The following is a 22752-nucleotide window of genomic DNA, read 5'->3' as shown; positions in this document are numbered from 1 at the left end:
AAATCTGTTTACTTTTAAAATGTACTACTTTGCAATTTGAAGGCTACATATGCATTCTGTTAATGATTTAGGATTTCAACCCATCCTCTTCTCTCCCAACTATTTATTTAAAAGGCAATTCAGCTAAACTTTAAAAAAAAAAAATCAGTTACTCGTCATCTTTTACATTCATGGTTTGCATTTTCCATTTTCACTCAGTTTGGATAATGAAACTAGACTGGTCTGTTTTTATTCAGTTTTACTTCATGTTTTTGAAAGGCAGTATCATGTATTTCCATGAAGACATTTCTTTTATTCCTAACCAGAGCAGTTTCCCTTCATCTGGGTTAATATTTCCAGGTTTAAAAGAGGTCTGTAGAAATTCCAACATTTACTCTATAGCTGGTATTTGTAATCCAAATATGAAGGTCTTTACTTAGGAAGTGTGCAAGGCCAAGCAGAAGGCCATGGGACAATATTTTACTGTAGTCAAATTACAATATTAGGCTACGGAAGTTGATTTCTTTTTCCTGAAACAAGCCCTAAAATTAATCTATGTTTTACACAAAGCGGGCCTGTCATGGAGTGTGGGGGGGACACAAGACCCCCAGCTTCCTGCGATTCACCATGACTCTCAGCCAGCCAGTAAAGCAGAAGGTTTATTTAGATGACAGGAATACAGTCCAAGACAGGTCTTGCAGAAACAGACAACAGGACCCCCCTCAGTTAGGTCCATCTTGGGGTCCCAGGGCACCCCAGCCCTCTTGTGAGGTCAGAGCCCCGTCTGCCTCCCAGCCAGCTCCTGAAACTCTCCCTTCAGCGACACCTACCACAGCCTTTGTTCAGTTTCCCCGGGCAAAGGTGTCACCTGGCCTCTAACCCCTTCCTGGGTTCTCATGTTACATGCTCAAGTATTCTCCATCGGTCAGTCTCTCATCCCCCAATGCAGACTATCCTAGCCACACTGCCCTGTCAGCATTCAAAGACCACAGTAAGAACAGTCCCAGTTAGTCACAGGGCCTGATTCTGATCTACAGCCCAATGTTTTTTTTGATTCAGTTATTCAATAAGAATGGGTATTACTTGTATTTTACGAGACATGCTGGGATTGGATTAACTGCTTTTGCCTTTAAGTTGCTAGTTCTTCTTACATCACAGATATTTTAAACAGAATAAAAAGGCTTAGCATTGCAGAAAGTTTAAAGAAAGCCAGCAGACAGAAAGATTTGTTCTACATGTCTAAACAGAAACACTCATTGTATAATTGACTCACAGGCTTTATTTACATTTGTCTGCAGAATCATTTCTTCATTAAATGACCTAGTACATTTTATCTAAGCCAAATGAAACCATAATTTTCCTCAGAGTTGTCTGTAGCCTACCATTTGCTAAATTTAAAAACTTTTATCTAAATACAGCAACAATTTTAATACAAAGCACAAGAATAAACCAAAAGATAACATATCTTCTAATAGATCTGATTTTTACAATTTAGTAGGTAGACTTTCCTGAAGTCAGAGGCACAGTTAAAAGAGACTAACTGTTCTTGTGCAATCTAAACTACATTTAGCAAGGAAATCAGATATAAAAGAAAGTGATAAAGAAGTTGTTGCAGGGCAATTTTTTCTGCAAAAAGATTATCAAAATATTTCTACAACAAAAACATTTTGCTCTGTCAAATCAGTCCAAAAGGAACTTAAAAAGTCATTTAAAAAAAAAAAGAAAAGCAGAATGTAATTTTGCTCCGTTTGTCTTGTGAAGTTCATTTTACAAAAGCAACTACCAAAGATGTTGAAAGTTTTAGTACTCAAATAATTACAGATATATTGCTTTTTTGTTTTAAAAAACATTATTTTCCCTTAACATACTTACCTTGTGATGCCACTGAAGATAACTGTTAACACAAATCTTTCTTAACCAAACGGAGCTCAAGAATGACCAGGCTTTAATGTGATATTGCTAGTAAAACAAATTTCATAAAGCATTTTAAGCCATAAATTTTATAAAGTTTAGGGAGACAGTGATGATCTTTGATCACATTTATTTAGAAGCACAGATTTGTGTGTATTTCCGGAGAGCTTCTTATGCAGTTTATCTACCACAAGTAAAATTTACTGTGGAAAACAATAGCTCTCTCCAGCCCAAATTAATCTTTGACAGGTGGCTTGCAGAGGCTTCAACCCTGTACTGTAACTCCAAAGAAACTAGTTTCATAAAGTCCCCATCACTTCAAAAGTAGCTACATAATGTTGATTTTAGCATTAAAAGTCCATACAAGACTGTCCCCTTTCTAAGAGAGGATCACAGACTTCATACATATGGAAACTAAATTGCACCCAGCAACCTACTGCAGAAAACAAGCTTTTCCTTGGCTGAGACAGGATCAAATAGGCTAAATCTCCATAGAGACTTACAGCTTTGAGACAGACCTCAGCTATGGAGAAGAGAGTGCTTAATGATCCAAAAAGCCTTCAAGCTGGGAGAGGGGAAGTCTCACTCACCCATTACAGAACCTATTACTGGGTGTGGGAATCAGACATCTGCACTAAATGTGAGAGAACTGCCACTCATCACAACTTTTGTTTAAATACAGAAAAATTGGAAGCCTGGCCTAAAACCTCCCCGTATGGGATACTTTAGCCTTAGAATTGTAGTAATTTCCTATGGTCCTAGCAAAAGTGCATCAAAGAAGCTCAGGAGCTGTTATGTGCAGGCAGCTTGCTTTTGGAGGGTGGGGCTACACAGATCAACCTGTCTCCATTCACAGCTCAGGGAATGGTAAATAATGTAGTTGGTTGGAGCTCTAAAAATTAAAAAACAAACCAACCATGTGGTAGTACTAAAATACATGGGCCCAATTATACATTGCTTAACAATACAAAAATGCAACATCTGAGGAGATAAATGGAATAATGAAAAGTACACACCTACTCTGGAAAATTTATGGCTTAAAATGCTACCTTACTTTTTGTTTAATGAATGAATAAAGCTGCAGTTTCCCAGAAAGCAAGGACAAACATGCACTTCTACTAGCAGATTTAGCACTTCTGACCAAATAAGACACCAACTTCTTAAAAATATGCCTCATGCACTGGACTGGATTTTTTTTTTTTTTTAAATGTGAACTTTAATACATTATTTCTTTTTAGAACTTGTACGGGAACCAGAATGGGAAGATCCAGATGATGACCTGCGGCGTCTGTAAGATACAAACAGAGAAAGCATGCAAAGAAATAAGTTCAAATTAATTTGATCACTCACACCCACAATAGTTAGAAGTTAATAGTTAATTTATTTGATGGGCTAGTATATAAACTGAACATGTAAATAATCTGAAACCTTTTGTTTAGGCTCACTAATGTATTATACTTTTTAGTATTAAATTTACCACACTTCATATTAAATTTACAATTCCTTGATGTCACGGTATTCATTTATGAAAATTAATCAAGCAACGGAGTACAGTAGCCCCTTCAAACACTGAAACAATGGTTATCTAGGTCTTTTTCTATGGAACATGCTCCTAACAGGAGATTTTGCAAAGAAAGATTTTTTTTTGATGTTTTAAAACATTTGTTTTAAAAAACAGCATGGTAATTGGGAGAGGGAGGGCAGAAAACCTATTTTTAAATACCAAAATGAATAACTGATAAAATTCAATCCTTTCCCAGTTCATTTCATTTCTTCACAAAGTGTATTACAGACATTTTAAATGCACCCATTCTTATTCTACATAAACCCAAACCTTTCGGGTGACCGTGATCTCGATCGTCTTTTTTTGCGATCACCGGGCGAAGAAGATCTAGAGCGACTCCGCTTCTTGCCTCTCTCAGGGGAAGATGATGAACGAGAGCTTGAGTAAGATCTTTTTCTTGGGGTTGAAGACCCCCTGTGCGACCTGGAGCTGGATCTTTATTGATTAAGAAATAAATTTGATTTAATTTGTGCATAATACAAAGAAGACAGCAAAAGTCTACTACAGAGTTCAGATCAAAGAACATTCAATACAAAATTTGCCACGTTACAAAATGTATTTGTGGATATTTTAATACTTACTTCTTAGTTAACAGTCAATAAGAACTTCTACCTTAACAATAAAAATACTTATTTTTCAAGTAACGCTTTTGAAATATGGTATTGTTGACCAGGGGTTTGGGAGCTTTTTCCCAGTGTTCTCCAGAATTAAGCTTTTTTGTTAAACATATTGCAGGAGATTAGGATGAGAGACAGCCTACAAGACGACTATACTCGTGCTAAGTAGTATAGTCCATAAAGTGAGAGGTAGGAGAACTACAGATTTAACATAAGCTATTTAAAATCATGTTTCACTCATATTCCATTGTGGATCATTAAACCAAGGTTACTTCAAAAATAAACTGCCTAAATCTCCATCTTTGGAGATATTTAAGAATAGGTTAGATAAATGTCTATCAGGGATGGTCTAGACAGTATTTGGTCCTGCCATGCAGCAGGGAACTGGACTCGATGACCTCTTGAGGTACCTTCCTGTCCTAGAATCTATGAATCTATGAAAAAAATTACTAAAATTGGAAGAAATTTCAAAAATGGCCATTCCCCCCACCCAAATTCGCCTATTTGAGTTTGCAAGATTTCTGCTAAACTGAAGTAATTTTAATAAACTAAAAATGTTAGCAAAATACCTTGCATGGCATTTCGTCATTTATGTTTACAAAAATGAGCTACTTTCTTGTGGGGAAAAAAATCATATTTGTGGATTTGAAAAGGTGATGAAGTCAGGAGGTCCTAAATTCTATTTCCAAGCCCAATGTTAAATCCACCAGACAAAGAGGATTTGGTGACAGTACTTTTTCAGATATCAAACCTGCAGAAATGTTTCACAATCTTCATTGTAAATAATAAAGTACTCACAAATGTTAAGCAATTTAATAGACAGGGAGGTCTGAAATCCCGTTTTTAAACCAATTTTGTACCCTAAAAATAACTTGTTCTGAACTTGTTGCTTCAGTATCAATGGGATGTCAAATAATAATTTGTTTTGTCTTTTATTACTTAACTTTATACCAGTTGCAATTCTCACTAGGCTAAAATTCAGACTAATGCCCAGGACAAATATAGCCAATATGGGCATTGGGCAAATGAGTGGAATAAGGGAGTAATCCTTCCCTCCGAGCAGCTAAAGAACCGTTTCATAAGATACAGCCACACTGCACACCACTGGCTGCAGCATGTAGGGTAAGTGTAGCTCCATGCCACAGTGAAAAGCAGGATGCATCCACATGGGGCAGTGAAAGGCTCTGGCATGGGGGAGGCAGTGGGAACCTTTCTCCACTGCCTTCCCCCTGCCACAGCCTTTCCCTCCTCCCAAAGTCTTTCACTGTGGTGGGGCAAGACTCCAGCAGCTCCCTGGTGCTGGAGCCTTTCCCCTACTACAGGGAGTTGCTGGAGCCTCTCAGTCCACTGTTGGAGTCTTCCCCAGCAGGGGAGGAAAGTTCCAGCAGCAGAGCTCACTGCCCAAGTCTTTCCCTACACTACACTGCTAAAAACAACAGCGTAGATGGGGAGGCAATGCTTTGGTGTGTAGAGAGCTGTGTAGAGTATGTACTATGAGTGTCAGGTGTATCTTTATTTTTCCAAGTATTCACTATCTACACTATTTATACTGTGGTCGGAGAGGTGGGGAGGGGAGTTCACATGCTGCTGTAAGATACCCATAGAGGCTGCATGGAGCATTCAACGGTTCTCTCTTTAGGAGATAATGGAATTCCTGCTTATACTCCACCCCTTACATGAGGATACTCAAGAGGTTTGTGCTACACAAGGGATGCAAAACTAATTTTAGATGCCCTGCCCCACTTGTTTCACACCATAGGGGCCCTCTCCAGGAATGGAAAAAAGAGGTGGATTTGCAGTCTACTGCAAAAACTTCTGTCAACAGGAAGCCTCAGTGAACTCATCACAAGGACTACTTGCTAGCTTTGGCTGCCATGCACAGTTCAATAATTGCGATACAAAAAGACCAGCTAAATCATCTTTAATGAGTATATCCAGAAAATCTGGACCAAGTCTTGCTTGCCTTGACCACATGTGAGTAATCTCAGACTTCAGTGGGTTACTTACATGAGTAACTGATCAGTGATTTCACGTATTTCCCCCATGTTTACAATAAAATTTCAACAGTTTTGTCTAATGGGGATCACATACATTACCAACATATACAAAATAAGAGTATAGCACATTTTCTAATATTTCACACTTAAGTGCCAGAGGAAACAGTAAATAAAGTTGCAAGAATTATTTTAAGCAAAAATATGCATTCAGATTCTCTTGCTTTGACATATTGCAGACATAGGGTTATCCACTTGCCTAACTTTAGACCAGACTTTTAAAAATAGTCTCTCAAAAAAAAACAAACTTGCATTTTCAAGAATAATTATTTCATTTAATAGTGGTAACTCCTTGGAACACTGGACCTGGAAACAACTGACTTCCACGCTGAAAATGAGTTAAGTCAAAATAGTTTTTTAGAGAAACAAACAAGCAATCAGTTCTGCTACCCTTTTAATTTCTCTCTGCAAAGCAGAGAGAAAGCTACCTCATTCACCTTGATTTCGACCCACGAGATCTAGAATGTTCTCTGGAAGTGGAACGAGATCTTGATCTGGAACTGGAAGAGCTTCTTGAATGGGACCTGAAACAACATGGAGGATTTTTTCCAATACTTAAACAGCCTTATGAGACATGATGATTGTAAAATTACATCTAGAATTTTGATCAATGCATACGAGCATCTGAAATACTAGTTAATATTTGGAACTTTTCAAAAATTAATATTCATTTTCTTTCATAATTTGTTTTTAACAATATGCAGATGCAGCTATTTATCATACATTAAAGTACTTGGGCCCAGATTCATGAAAGACAATTTGGTCTTTAAAATTTTGCCAGATTGTACATTGAAGTTATTTATTTACTTTCAACGATAGATAATTCTAGTAAGAATTTCCAATATATAAGTTAAGGTTTTTATTAATGGCTTCCTATTAAGACATTTAAAGTTGTCATTAGAACTATTAGTTAAATTGTGACAGCAGACAAAGTAGGGTAGCAGTTATTTGGTAACGTTAATAAAATGATTGCTTACCCTTTAACTATTTCATGAATCCAACCCAAATCTTGTAATTTGCACCTTAATGGGACACCATCAGCTTGGATTTTTAGAAGTGTATTAAATTAGGAGTCCTAGTATCTGATATAGTACTCCAAATACACTATCATGAACATTTCTTAAACAAATTTAAAAAGTGTCAAGATTTGTTATTCACTTGTTGATATTTAGAAGGCTCTTTTCAGCAAGTGTGAAACTGCCTATAATCGTCTCATTGTTTCCTCTGTATAAAAGGCACAATGCACACACAAGAGTAAATTTTTTTGCTAATTTACGGAAACCTCAGGCATTACTTGTAACTTTTTAAATTAATGCAATTTTCAAATTGATGGTGTCTCCTTAAAATGCAAGCCGCAAGAGTACAGTACTACAAGTCTGGTATAATTGTAATTATTTTGAAGAGAAGACATGGCATATCAAATTTTAGTAACCTTTTCTGGCTCTATTTGCTAAATTAACTCCATAACTCCCAATAAATATTGTTACCAATGTCTCTATTTCATCATATTATGCAGAACAAGAATAGCCTGCACTTTTATTTTTAGCAAGATAAGATTTAGGTTTCTAAAAAACAAAAACAAAAACTTCATGTAGAATTCAAAACCCTTTGAACACACATTTATGTTTAATTAAATGAAGACTCAGCCCAATGTTGTGAATATGTATTGAAGTATCCGTGACAAGATTCCACCCAAAACTGGGAAATCCCAGGAAACACAAAATAAATTAAACTACTTTTCATCAACTTTGAGGGTTGTGAATTTATGTTTGACCCTTCATCTGAGCTGACTGTAGTTTCTATTATTTTTTTTAAAAATATGACAGATAATCTTATTTGCATTCCAGTAGCTCCCATGCAGTGGGTGCAGTTCACACAGGATGACACAGTCCCTGCCTCAAAGAGCTCAGACTCTAAGATGAAGGGAGGAAGAAGAGAGATGAAACGTACACCTCTACCCTGATATAACACGACCTGATATAACACGAATTCGGATATAACGTTCGGAGGGGGGAGGGGGCTGCACGCTCCGACAGATCAAAGCATATATATATAACGCAGTTTCACCTATAACGCGGTAAGATTTTTTGGCTCCCAAGGACAGTGTTATATTGGGGTAGAGGTGTACTATCAAAATGTGTTTTTTGATAAACAAATTGGCAAGTGCCAATCAGCTCTGCCAATAATATTTGGTTCGCTTCTTGCGGGCACTCTAGCCTATGTGGGCCTTATGGAGGCATTTCAAGGAAAGGATAGTGACCTATGGATCTGTTCATGGAGAGCATTCTGTATAGAAGAAACTTTATGAAGTGGAAAAGGGGAATTCAGTAGAGGGTTCAAAAAAGTCAGGCAAGGATGGTGCACTTAGCAAATGAGTTTTGATGGAAGGTGCAGGGGTAATGTGCTGTCATGTAGGCCAAGTAAAACATTTAATATACACATTCTAACAAAAATGAAAAAGGAAAGCTAATTTTCACACATTTGAAATCCTGGCCACTTCAGAGACAAAAGCAAACTGCCTCACTTACCTTAAAGTCTGGCAAAATAGCTGATATTTTAAAGAGAGAAGCAGTTTAAGTGTAAAAAAGTGTTTTGGTTTTTTTTTTACTCCAAGAACTTGAGACCATCCTAATGGATTTTTCTGCAGGGGCAAATTCTCCTAAATCAAGAGGCTATTCACCAAGTTTTAACTTCAGCAATTTATTATGGTCAAATTATAAGCTTCCTCCTACAATAACTAATTCTTAGCTATACTACTACTAGTTAGATATCTATGTGTTAATCTTACATTTGTTAGTATTAAGGAGCTTAAAAAAGCGATTTTTTTTAACCAACTAATAAAATGTTTATTAAATGGTTGGTTCACTACTGATTTGAGAATAAGCTTTTCTGTGTTCTCGTTAAATGTGCAAATTAGAGCTTTTATCTGGCCTCACTGAGACCCATGTAAACCCTGCAAACTCTTTAACTCAGTTAAGATCATCTTCCTTGCCTGATGCTCTAACCACATCATAATCATCTTAATCCCTCCATTGACTTCCCCTTTTCTACCACATGAAACTCAAGTTTATCATCTTCACCTTCAAGGCATTTTCCAATAGTGGCCTTCTACTTTATCTGCTCTGATTGCATTACCTCCTACTTTACTATTCCCGCCTCCCAGTTTATCTACTTTTCTCCCAACAATCCTCAGTACTTCCAAAAAAGCATCTAACATTAAATGCGACTACTCAATAGCAAGCCAAAAGGACTACAATTAGTTCTGAAAACATACTAGCTTTCCTGTTTTTATAAGCCATATTGGTTACAGATACAGCTGAAACATTAACTCACTGAAAGCAAAGTGACAAACTAAAAGAAGCCCTTACTTTTAAAACTGTGGCGCTACAAAAGGCCACTATAAAAATGTAATCTACCTGTGTAAACTGAATATATAAAACTGTCACATTATTAACTGAAACTATAAGTCAATCAAGAAAAAAAGATGTAAATAAAGAAGTTAGATACTGACATTTTGCCTGGCGTTACCCTTGACCTGTACCCGTTTACCTTGACCTAGACCTTGAGCTTGAGTGGGAGGATGAGCGCGATGAAGATTGTGAATGGGAAGATCGAGATTTAGAGCGACTGCGCCTGTTGGTTTTCTTTTTCTTATTAGCATCTTCTTCCTCACTGGCATCAAGATTATACTTTGAGAGATCAGCCTCATCTTCATCCTCATCCTGAAAAAATGTAGACTGTTAGTTAGGTGTGGAGACTTAAATATGAAGAAAATATGCAGAAAGCAGGATTACATTTTAGACTGTTTTCATTTGGAGTAGTAGTTTTTACTTGCTCTTGTTCTGTACTTTATTTGGAGCTTATGCCAATCGTTACAAATCCATTTTTTTAGTTCTCTTTTGTTAAGATAACAAAAAAATCTCAAGCATTGAGTGCAGCTTGTTAAAAATCAAATAGCTACATAAAAATAATTTCAGAAACAGCAATAAAATAGGACTGAAAAAAGTGATCCTCAAAAATCTGCAGAATGACTAAATAATTAAAAAGTTAGTTAGTGAATTATAATACCAGCATTTGTATTACAGTTCAGTGACTGTCTTAAAAAAATGAGACTAAGGGTATGTCTACACTACGGGATTAATCCGAATTTAGATAATTCGGATTTGAGAAACAGGTTGTATAAAGTCGAAATGAGTGCGGCCACACTAGCACAGTAATTCGGTGGTGTGCGTCCAAGTACCGGGGCTAGCGTCGATTTCTGTACCGTTGCACTGTGGGTAGCAATTCCATAGCTATCCCATAGTTCCCGCAGTCTCCCGCGCCCATTGGGATTGTGGGTTAAGATCCCAGTGCCTGATGGGACAAAAAACATCGTCGCAGGTGGTTCTGGGTACAGCCTCACTTCCGCCCTCCCTCCCTCCCTGCATGAAAGCAACGGACGGCAGACAACCATTTTCGCGCCTTTTTTCCTGGGTGGGTGAACACTGCAGACTCCATACCACGGCAAGCATGGAGCCTGCTGAGGTCAAGACAGCACTCATGAATATTGCAAACACCTCGCGCGTTCTCGTGGAGTTTATGCTCAGCCAGGACCAGAAAAACGAGGAGAGGAGGCAGCGGCGGCGGCAGCGCAGCGACAAGCATGATGAGGACACGGACACAGAATTCAGTGAAACCACAGGCCCCGGTGCTTTGGAGATCATGTTGTTAATGGGGCAGATTCTATCCATGGAACGCCGATTCTGGGCAAGGGAAACAAGCACAGACTGGTGGGACCGCATAGTGTTGCAGGTCTGGGACGATTCCCAGTGGCTGCGGAACTTTCGCATGCGTAAGGGCACTTTCATGGAACTTTGTGACTTGCTGTCCCCTGCCCTGAAACGCCAGAATACCAAGATGAGAGCAGCCCTCACAGTTGAGAAGCGCGTGGCGATAGCCCTGTGGAAGCTTGCAACGCCAGACAGCTACCGGTCAGTCGGGAATCAATTTGGAGTGGGCAAATCTACTGCGGGGGCTGCTGTGATGCAAGTAGCCAAAGCAATCACTCAGGTGCTGCTATGAAAGTTAGTGACTCTGGGAAATGTGCAGGCTATAGTGATGGTTTTGCTGCAATGGGATTCCCTAACTGTGGTGGGGCAATAGACGGAACCCATATCCCTATCTTGGCACCGGAGCACCAAGCCACCGAGTACATAAACCGCAAGGGGTACTTTTCAATGGTGCTGCAAGCACTTGTGGATCACAAGGGACGTTTCACCAACATCAACGCGGGCTGGGCGGGAAGGGTTCATGACGCTCGCGTCTTCAGGAACACTACTCTGTTTAAAGGGCTGCAGCAAGGGACTTACTTTCCGGACCAGAAAATAACCGTTGGGGATGTTGAAATGCCCATAGTTATTCTTGGGGACCCAGCCTACCCCTTAATGCCATGGCTTATGAAGCCATACACAGGCAGCCTGGACAGGAGTCAGGAGCTGTTTAACTACAGGCTAAGCAAGTGCAGAATGGTGGTAGAATGTGCATTTGGCCGTTTAAAAGGTCGCTGGCGTTCATTATTGACTCGCTCTGACCTCAGCCAAAGAAATCTCCCCATTGTTATTTCTGCTTGCTGTGTGCTCCACAATCTCTGTGAAAGTAAGGGGGAGACCTTTATGGCGGGGTGGGAGGCTGAGGCAAATCGCCTGGCTGCAGCCAGACACCAGGGCGATTAGAAGATCACACCATGAAGCGCTGTGCATCAGAGAAGCTTTGAAAACCAGTTTCATGGCTGGCCAGGCTACCGTGTGAAATATCTGTTTGTTTCTCCTTCATGAAAACCCTCCCCCTTTACTGACTGATTTTCTGTAAGGAACCCACCCTGCCCCTTCCCCCATCTTTCTTTCAAACCAAATAAAGTCACTATCATTTAAAAATCATTTATTCTTTATTAATAGATTAGAAAAAGAGGGAGGGAACCCGGGTGGTATTTGGGAGGAGGATTGCTGGGAAGGAAAAAGCCACAAAGAAAAGGTTAAAAAAATGACAGCCTTTTGCTTGGCTGTCTACTGGGGTGGAATGGGAAGGTGTACGGAGCCTCCCCCCCCACGTTCTTACACGTCTGGGTGAGGAGGATACGGAACATGGGGAGGGGGGAGGGTGGAACAGGGGCTGAAGCGGCAGTCTGTTTTCCAGCAGCCGTTCCTGAACCTCCACCAGACGCCGGAGCAGCCCCAGCGTTGCATCCTTCATCCTCTGGTCTTCCTGCCGCCATCTCGCATCTCGATCGTCCCTCCTCTCCTCACGTTGGTCCCTCCTCTCCTCACGTTCACTGACTTCTTTCCTATACTTTGAAAACTGTTTCCTTCCACTCATTCAGATGAGCTCTGTCACTCCTGCTGGATTGCATAATTTCAGAAAACATGTCCTCCGCGTCTTCTTCTTACGACGCCTTATCTGTGATAACCTTCGGGATGGAGGAGGGAGGCTTGAGGAATTTGCAGCTGCTGTAGGGAGGGGAAAAAAGAGAGAATTGTTTTAAAAGCTACATTTTGCAGAACAATGCTTATACTCTTTCACGGTGACCAACACTGTTCACATTACATAGCACATGTGATTTCTGTGCAAGGTCGCATTTTGCCTCTTAATGCTGAGTGCCTGTGGCTTTGCTGCTAGAGATCACAGGTCTGGCAACAGAATTCGGCTTGCATGCGGCCATGGTAAGCTTCTGCGCCGTGCTTTCCCACATACCAAGCATAGCTTGTAGAGTGCTGCAGAAGCCTGGCCAATCTCAGCCAGTTGGGGGGGGGGGGGGGGGGGGGGGGGGGGGGGGGGGGGGGTCAGTGTGGTGGGGCTTGTCTGGGCCCCTTCAGGCAAGTAGAGTGCTGCGGTTTTTCTGTTAACATTCAGCAGCACCAGAAAACAAACTAACCCCCCCCCCCCCTCGCCATGAATTCTCTGGGATGATCACGGTACCCCTCCCCCCACCGCGTGGCTGGTATCAGGGAAGATCCCTGCAGGCACCAAACTACCCCCCCCCCGCCGCCGACCCCCCCCCCCTCGCCATGAATTCTCTGGGATGAACACGGTAACCTCCGCCAACCGCGTGGCTGCTAACAGGGAAGATCCCTGCTAGCCAAACGCGAAAAACTCAGGGCCAATTTCCCATCTGCGCTTGGCTAACTGCAGGGAAGGATTTATTTTCCGCCACAGGCAAACAGCCCAGTAGGAACGGCCACCTCTGTCCCCTTAATTAAGTTCCCGTATTTCAACCAGGTTACCAGGAGTGATATCACTCTCCTGAGGATTACACAACAAGATAAAGAACGGATGTTGCTTGAATGCCAGCAAACACCGGGACCATACGCTGCCAGGCTTTGTCAGGCAATGATACCAGATTACTTGCTGCAAGCATGGCGTGGTCAAGTGTCCTACCATGGAGGAGGGAATAAGGATGCACTGCCCAGAAACCTTCTGGCAAGGCTTTCGGAGTACCTCCAGGAGAGCTTCATGGAGATGTCCCTGGAGGATTTCCGCTCATCCCCATACACGTTAACAGACTTTTCCAGTAGCTACAGAGTTTTCCAGTAGCTGAACTGACCGCGAATGCAAAGTCAGGCAAAGTAATCATTAAAAAAACGTTTGCTTTTAAAACAAGTTTTATATTTTAAAAGGTAAACTCACCTGAGGTCCCTTCCATGGGGTCAGAGTCTTGGGTACTGGCTTGGGAGGCTTGGGAGGGTACTTCAGTCAGGGTGATAAAAAGATCCTGGCTGTTGGGGAGAATGGAGTGCTGTGTGCTCTCTGCAAGCTCATCCTCCTCCTCCTCCTCCTCCTCTACCCCATCGGCAGAATCCTCAGGCGTCGAGACTATCCCGACCCAGAATCCACGAACAAAGGTGGGGTAGTGGTGGCAGCCCCCCCTAGAAACTCGGCGTAGTAGCGGCATGTCCGCGGCTCTGACCCGGAGCGACCGTTTGCCTCCTTTGTTTTTTGATAGGCTTGTCTGAGCTCCTTGACCTTCACGCGGCACTGCTCAGAGTCCCTATTGTGCTTCTCTCCATCATGCCCTTGGAAATTTTTTCAAAAGTTTTTGCATTTCGTCTTTTAGAACGAAGTTCTGCAAGCACTGAATCCTCTCCCCATACAGCGATCAGATCCAGTACCTCCCTCACGGTCCATGCTGGTGCTCTTTTTCGATTATCAGCCTGCATGGTTACCTGTGCTGATGAGGTATCTGTGGTCACCTGTGCTCTCCACGCTGGGCAAACAGGAAATGAAGTTCAAATGTTCGCGGGGCTTTTCCTGTCTACCTGGCCAGTGCATCCGAGTTCGGATTGCTGTCCAGAGCGGTCACAATGATGCACTGTGGGATAGCTCCCGGAGGCCAATACCATCGAATTGCGGCCACACTAACCCTAATTCGAATCGCTAAAATCGATTTTGGCGCTACTCCGCTCGTTGGGGTGGAGTACAGAAATCGATTTAAAGGGCCCTTTACATCAAATTAAATGGCGTCGTTGTGTGGACGGTTACAGGGTTAATTCGAATTAAAGCTGATAAATCCGAATTAAAGTCGTAGTGTAGACCAGGCCACAGCTTTATTTTGGACAGATGTCTGGCAGAAGTCTCAGGCTCAGAGGAAGTCTATCCCATTACCAAACTTAGGTCTAATTCTGCAAATTCCTCACATACTTAACTTTACACTCTGAGAAGTCCCACTGATTTTGTTGGTCAATGTGTAAAAGTAAACATGTGCACAAGTCTTTTCATGATCATGGCCTAAAAGGAACAACTAATATTTAACAATCACTATGTATTAAAAACAAAACTGCAGATCAGGAGGATATTTATTTCAATTTTATAGCTAAAAATAAAGCCAGCATCATTTAACAGAAGACATCTGGAACATATCTAGTCCATGTTGACATTTGTTTTAGATATTTTGAAAACATCAGAAATAGTGCAGCAGTAGGTAATTCAAAAAGATGTTAGTGTGCATTTTCACCATAATCTACTGGATCTACCTATTAAGACAGCCTATATAAACATATATTTCTTACAATGATTAATTCTGTTCCCAAAGTTAAAATATAAATGTAAGTTTAAGTGATAAGATTCTGACTGCAGTCATTCAAAGCAACAAATACAGAGTTCAGGCTGACAAACACTCCTTAGCTCATGCATTCTTCCAATACACACATATCCCACTCCAATACGCATACAGAGGTTAGGAGAGTGTATCATTCTTACTTATAACTTATGTATTGTATAACAATACTGATTTACAAGCAGCTAAGAATTAAGGCCAATCTCACTTAGTAAGAACATAGTACGTTAGCAGTAACAAAGAACAAGAATTATTTTACCTCATCCAATTTATACTTGGAAAGATCTTCATCCTCATCCTCCTCTTCTTCTCCTTCAGATTCCTTATCTTCTACTTCCTTCAGGATAGATGCAGGCCCAACTGGCTTCCCTCTGTATTTTTTCTTTTTGCGACCAAACTAATTGCAAATAAATAATGTGAGTGACACATGCTTTGTTTCCGCCCACTCCAACACAAGTAATACTAATTACAGTATATTAAACAAGCAGCCGCCTACTAGCTAACATGAAAAGACTATAATGAACTAAGACTTTTGTAAGACTCGTGGGAAAAAGTGAAAAATAGTAAAAAACAACTTTAATTCAGGGCTTTGGAGTGGAGCCCGGACCTGGAGCGCGGAGCAGCTCCGGAGCAGTGGAGCTGCAGGTTTTTGCCTGGAGCCGGAGCACAGCTCCAAAGCCCTGCTTTAATTACAAATAAAAAAATATATTGCTATGTGTGGAGACAGAGAAGGCAAATTTCTACCATGAAATCTTAGTTGAATGACCAAAAAGTACTCAGCAAAAACCTACTGTAGATCTAAAATGAAAGACATATCACAATGTCTATATTCTGATAAATTCATCAAAAATGTGGATGCAATCAAACAGTATGTGCTTTACAAAGACTTCAGTATATTTGGGAAGCAGTATGAGCACTCTAAAGAAAATAGCATAGGAAATCTAAAGCAGATCTTGTAAGCAGTTAAACTAATGAAACATAAACCACAGTTAACTCTTACCAATTTAAATTTTAACTCATTTTTAGAAGTTTACCCCCACAACTTTCCCGATTCAACACCAATTCTGCTTCACATATGAATTGGCAAAAGCCATAATTTAGAAGATTTATACAGCCTGGGTGGCTGAGGCTTGGTCTACGCCTAAAACTTAGGTCGATGTAGCTACATCACTCAGGCTGTGAAAAATTTCATGCACAGAGGGATGTAGTTAAATCAACCTAAGGTAGTTGCAGCTAGGTCAAAGCTTGAACCCCACTATTGATAGCAGCTAGGTCAATGAAACAATTCTTCTGTGGACCCTAGCATCTCGAGGGGGTGGATTACTACAGCAACAGAAAACCCCATTCCATCGCTGCAGGAAGTGTCTATGCCACAATGGCATAACTGCAGCTGTGTCCATTGTAGTGCTTGCAGCGTAGATATACCATGGGTTAGTTTCTCAAGCCAGGCGTCCCTGCCAGATATGTGCTCTTAACACAAATCTCTTCACTTTAACTTATGTTCCTCCAATGTAATAATTATACATAATCTTACCTCATCATACTCCCCATCTGATTCTTCACGTTCTATATACTCAACATTCTCTCTTTCATTAAAACCTCCTCCATATCCTGCAAATTGTAAAATAAGAATGTACTAGATAACCTCTTATATTGTGTAAATTCAATTACACTAAATACAAAGTCTTTGGTAAATACTTTTATTATGCTACATCTGATTAAAATCCAATAGAAGATGTTTCTAGATGTATAAGCTATCATGAAACCTATACCAGGAATGTTATGCAATCTGAAGGGAAGTAGACATTGAATTGTTCTCACACAAGTGTATCAAAAATAGTTTTTACATATCTATTTGAGAAACTGAGGTAACCTTTGCTAAATTAAAGAAATACATCCCACTGCGACTGTTTAGCTAATTAAGGGCCAAGTGTCACAAAGGAGACATAATCAGGCTGCAAATGTCCAGCAGAGAATCCCTCTTGGTTAGGAGAACACCCTGCTGAAGCATCTGGGCTGCAGCCAGACCCTGCCTCTCCTTCTGACCCACAGGGCATGTCAGAGCAGAGAGGGCTCTGTTACACCACTGCCATACTTCCATGATGTAGGGTCCATTATAGCCCATAACGCAGAAGTGGAATTTAATACTCCTTGCTAGCAGTTTTAAGTTGAATACAATCAAGAGTGGGCTTGAGAATCAAGAAGCTGAAACAGACTCCCTGACACTCTATAGATTTGCCAAGCAAATTTGGCATGGGAGATAATCTAGTCCCCAAAAAAACATTTTTTTTGCACATTTTGTTTAACCCTACATTTATAGGGTGATTTCAGAAGGAAAGCAGAGGAAAAGGGAATATCACCGAGTTGACATTTCTGCTTCAAGCACAATTTCTGCTACAAGCACATTTCTGCTTCAAGCACAATATTGTTACTGCTTTTTGTTGCATACAGGAAATATTTTATAAAGTGAAGCCTTAAGGTTATTTATCACATAATTTATCACATTCCATTTGAAATGACTGCTAGCAAACACATTAAAATTGCCCCTCATAGACTCATAGACTTTAAGGTCAGAAGGGACCAATATGATCATCTGGTCTGACCCCCTGCATGATGGAGGCCACAAAGCCGTCCCTACCCTTTCCCTTGAATCTGCTGTTGAAGTCCCCAAATCCTGTGGCTTAGAGACTTCCATTGGCAGAGAGATTGGATCCTCCTGCTAGCGATCCCTGCCCCATGCTGCGGAGGAAGGCGAAAAACCTCCAGGGCCTCTGCCAATCTACCCTGGAGGAAAATTCCTTCCCGACCCCAAATATGGCGATCAGTAAAACCCCGAGCATGTAGGCAAGATTCTCCAGCCTGACCCTCGTTAGCCATTATACTATTTACCTGCCACGGCACGGTATTCCTTTGACTAAAATCATGTTTTTCCATTAAACCCTTCGATGGTATATACCCAACTATCATAACAAACTTGAACTTCCATTAAACTCCTCATTCTTCATTGCTCGTGCCATTTCCAAAATAACTGTTCTTGCCATTTGAAATCCTAGTAGATATTTTGACACAACAAATATCACTAATGCAGCCAAATATAGCCCCGCAAAAAGGAGAATAATGACTACAAAGGAGGAATAATTAGCACACACAAAAAAATGAACTTTTAAAACAGAGATCCTTTCATTCAAGTATCCTTAGTAAAAAAGACATTAGTGAGCCATTCTTCTCTTCCCAGACCTGATCAGAATGGCTTCTACAGTGAATGTTTTCTACAAGGTAGCAACACACAAACCCAACATGTACTTTGTTCAACTGTTTAGAGTCCCCAACATATTTCACCATTTCTGAATATCTGCTGGGAGCTCAGAACTACTTATTTTAATTTTCAACTTTAATTTCAGCTATAATTTATAGTTATTTGTAAGTAATAAAAATGCACTGTGCTACATGTACATTCAATATATACGACTGGTCAACATGACTGTTTATTCTATTTATTCCTAAAAATAAACTAATAGAATTGTGGAAGAAATAGAAAACTGTATTTTGTACTTTTCTCTATGAGGAATAAATTAAGTTCTGTGCTTCTAATTTTAGAAGTGACAGAATACTAAAACAGATCAATTCCCTGACCATGTAATACTTATTGGGCTCGTCTACACAATTACAACCCAATCAGTTCCAGTTACAACATGGCTGCAACCCTGACCTAGTTATAATATGGTTCCGTTTTGTAATGCAGATGGGACTTTATTATATCCAAAACATGACTGTAACCTACTACTGACTTATAAGTCTAGTGTAGATGGACTCTATGGTTACATATCAGAAATTCAAAAATAACATTTCCTGAGCTTAAACATAATCTGTTGGAAATTTATTTAAGAATTTGTTTTAATACTGTATCTTCATGAAAACTGAGAAAGTGGTTTAAAGTGAATGACCTTAGAGGATTTCCTGAGGTGAACCACTATCACACTTGTACTTTACATACTAGTAATACTTAGCACGTATATAGACTTACAAGGATGGGATATGCAAGAGGAAGACTAGGTAGCATTGCTATGCCTATTAAAAATGACCACTTGATTTAAGTTATGTTATGATTTCTAAAGTTTATGAAAAGAACTGAATATTTAAAAAAGCAAATTTATCTTACCTGTCCTTTCCTCCAGTTTTGCATACTTTGGAGTATTACACATATTACACTCTGATCTCCTGGCCCAGTTCACATTGCCACAACTTTAGTAGGGGAGGGAAAAGAAAGTAAGTGTAAAGATGCAACATTTTATTTCAAGTTAAAGAGCTTGGGAATTAGGCAACATGCTCCAGAAAAGAATGAAATCAATTGATATTGATTAGCTGTGGTTTAAATTCACTCCTAAACAAATAGGTAATTGTAACATCATCAGGGCCCACTCTTGCAGTACTTATGTACACACAACTCCCAGAGAAGTCTATAGGAATTCTGCCCGCATAAGGATCACATGCATGAGTCAAGCAGTCAGCCCCAAGAGAGGCACAGCTATGATCAAGCTTAAAATGCATATACATGCACATATCTATATCATATTATACTAATAAAATGGCATATATTTGGGCATAAAAGGAACTTTCACATTATAACTGTACAAAAGTCATTTTTACCTGTCACTTTTTTTCAAGGGTTCTATATATATTGGGGAAAGGTGCTTGGCTTATTTAAAAAAGGCAGTAGAGATGGAAGAAAACAGAAGAAGATTGGAAAATAGTGGGAAAAGGACAAGAATTAGAGGGTGAAAAATAGGAGCACATGGATGCAATCTGTAGGAACACAGGGGCAAGTGCAAGTTGTAAAGTTGAAATAGAAACGTCAACTAGAATTCTATTAGCATTTTCTAGAGATGGAAAAATATTCTAATAAGTACAGGTTTCAGAGATTGGAAATTTTATGTAGATTAACAAAGACTGAATTCATAAATCAAAATAAAGAGGGTCTCAGGAGATATGAGGCTCTTCGTAAAATCAGGGTATTAAAAAAAAAATCTGTTTCCATAAAAGTTTCAAACAATACAAGTATTCACATGTGGCGTTTGTGGAAAAACATAATTTCGCTGTACTTTGCCCTTCTTTCGCACCTTTTGAAACTTCACAAAGTCACTATGAAGTTTTATTCTCCTACCCCCATCTCTTTTTTTAAAAGATCCACACACACATTAGCCTGTGCTGTGAAGTAACCTACAGTCACACAGGAAGTTTTTCACTCAGATCAGGAATGGAATACACACTTCCAATCCTGTGCTATAATCAAAAGACCATCCTGTCTGTCCAAAGTCATATTGACATATTGATTAAATATTTGTTGTCCAGAAAAAAACTAAATGAAAATTAATCTAATGTGAAAACATACAAACCGATTTTAAAAAGTATTAAAAAAAAAAAGGAGGTCCCAATTTCTCTTGCCTACTCACTAAAAGCCACATTGATTCTGACCGAGTTAAATATCCAAGATACATGACCTTTTAGTCAATTAAAAATGTTTATGGCAGGAATAATATTAAAGTTTAAAAACCAACATACGTTTTACATTGCCAATCATTAGCACTGAACAGGCCACGGCTCTTTTCAGCAAGCGTCTTCCCTATTTCAGTCCCTCCAGCTTTCATCATTTTGGCTTCAGTTGTTTTTTCTGAAAACAGATTCAACAAAATAATTTTCAAAAAGTTTCTTAGATTGAACATTTCATTCTTTTGGGGGGAATATGAGAGAAGGGAAATCTAAACTGGAAAGATAGTCACCTCGACCACATCTGTTACAGCTGGTTCTTCTAGCAAAATTAACATTTCCACACCTGAAAAAAGAAATATATTCTTATTAATGGCAATTAACAGTTTTTTTTAAAATGGGGAGAGGATAAAGATGATCGCAATTAATATTTGGAAAATGTTTTAAAGATGAAAAATCCTATAAAGTTTTCTTTGTTTTGCAAAATGAATCACGACATTTTCCCAGCTTGAATGATTTTAATGTTGATAGTTTAATTTTTGTAGCTAAAATAAAACTGCTATAGAAACTCAAAGAAACTTTAACAGTGACTTTTTGTTTTCTAACCTCGGAAATAAATTAGCTGTTTGTAACAGGGTGGTTAGTTTTCCTTTTGTTGTACAAATACACATTTCAGACCAGCAAAAAAAACAAAGGCCACTGGCAATTTTATTTTGTCAAGATTCTACTGCTTCACAGTAATAGCACTAGGCCCTTCATTCAGGACTTTGGAGCAGAGCACAGAGCTGGAGCGCAGAGCAGCTCCGGAGCCGTGGAAAGGCAGATTTTTGCCTGGAGCTGGAGCGGAGCCGGAGCACAGCTCCAAAGCCCTGCCCTTCATTAACTGTAAACACTCGGCAAAAGTTGGCAAATATTTTGTATTTAATAAAGCACCCTGGGTAAATATTTAACTTTTCTTATTAAATGTTTTCTCAAACATACTGGAACCTAAGGGAAGAATTATAAATAAGATTGAAGGACTGTTAGGTTTCATTGCAGATCTTAAGTACCCTGTACTCCTACAGCCATGTCATTTTCCAGTTTACGGCTCTGATTCTGCGGTGTTTCTGCTTGGGCACACCCCTGCACCTACAGAGCCCTACCGACAGCGACCGGGCTCTGAGGCGGCACACGGGCCTGGGTGCACCCACGCAGAACACGCTGCGGGATCAGGGCCCATTCGCTTTCTTTGCGGTGTGTGGTGCAGAGCTGCCATCGTGTCACCGCCCCGAGAGCGAAGTGACCCTGGGGTGCAGCCAGCAGATTAGTTGAGCCCCCCGGGCGGGGAGGCCTTTGAGTTGAAGGACGCTGCTATAAAGGGCGTTATTCATATGTCGGGCGCCACTAAACCAGCCTGAGGCAGCAGAGATTCCCGCCGGGGACCTGCCCCACCATCCATCCGTTCCCCAGCGGCCTATGGCCCCCGGACAAGTAACAGCCCCGCACACGGCGCCTCCTGTGCCCTGTACGAAGAAAACTGAGGACCTTGAGCTCCCCCGAACCCCGCCCCCGGGGGCCCTGGGGCCCCGCTCCCCGTCCAGGGCGGCCCGCGGTCCGCACCCCCCGTCCATGGGGCTCCCGGGCCCCCCTCACTTCTTGTCCGGGCAGATCCAGTCCCCGTCGCTGACTCGGAAATTCTTCGTCGACATCTTGGCCCACCGCGTCCAGAGCCAAGCGGCGCGGCGCAGTAGGACCGGGGTCCTGCGTCGGATGGGGCTGCCTCGTAGCGCCTGTTTCCCGCTATCAGCCACCACCGTGTCGCCGCGCACAGGGCCCGGCCCTGCCCCAGGAAACGCGCCGAAGGGCAGCTGTTTGGCGCGGCTTGTAATCAGGCATTGGGACAGACACCCTGCCCGGCCGGGAAGGGGAGGTGGCGCGGAGAGTTCCCCCTAGGGGCCGGAGGACCCCATCGGAGGGAGCGGGGCGGGGCGGGGCTGAGGGTTGGAATGAGAAGGGGCGGAGGGAAGCAAAGGGAGAGTGTAGAGGAGGGCGGGGCGGGGAAAGGGGAGGGGTGTGGGG

The 22752-nt window shown here is 40.9% G+C and overlaps 1 protein-coding gene across 1 annotated transcript; it reads right to left on the bottom strand.

The window, feature by feature from the left end:
- Positions 1-1235: 1235 nt before the first annotated feature.
- On the bottom strand, positions 1236-22550 carry ZRANB2 (zinc finger RANBP2-type containing 2). Its single transcript, XM_054036535.1, has 10 exons — positions 22327-22550; positions 20988-21040; positions 20770-20878; positions 19370-19452; positions 16745-16821; positions 15470-15607; positions 9675-9847; positions 6563-6649; positions 3725-3889; positions 1236-3178 (listed from the first exon to the last, which is right to left on the bottom strand). The coding sequence occupies exons 1-10, from the start codon at positions 22380-22382 to the stop codon at positions 3115-3117; spliced, it is 1005 nt and encodes a 334-aa protein (XP_053892510.1). The 5' UTR covers positions 22383-22550; the 3' UTR covers positions 1236-3114.
- Between the last annotated feature and the right edge of the window lie 202 nt (positions 22551-22752).

Source organism: Malaclemys terrapin, chromosome 8 (assembly GCF_027887155.1).
Source record: "Malaclemys terrapin pileata isolate rMalTer1 chromosome 8, rMalTer1.hap1, whole genome shotgun sequence".
NCBI lineage: Eukaryota > Metazoa > Chordata > Testudines > Emydidae > Malaclemys > Malaclemys terrapin.
The sequence above is the reverse complement of the archived record's forward strand: the minus strand, read 5'-3'. Positions and strand labels throughout refer to the sequence as shown.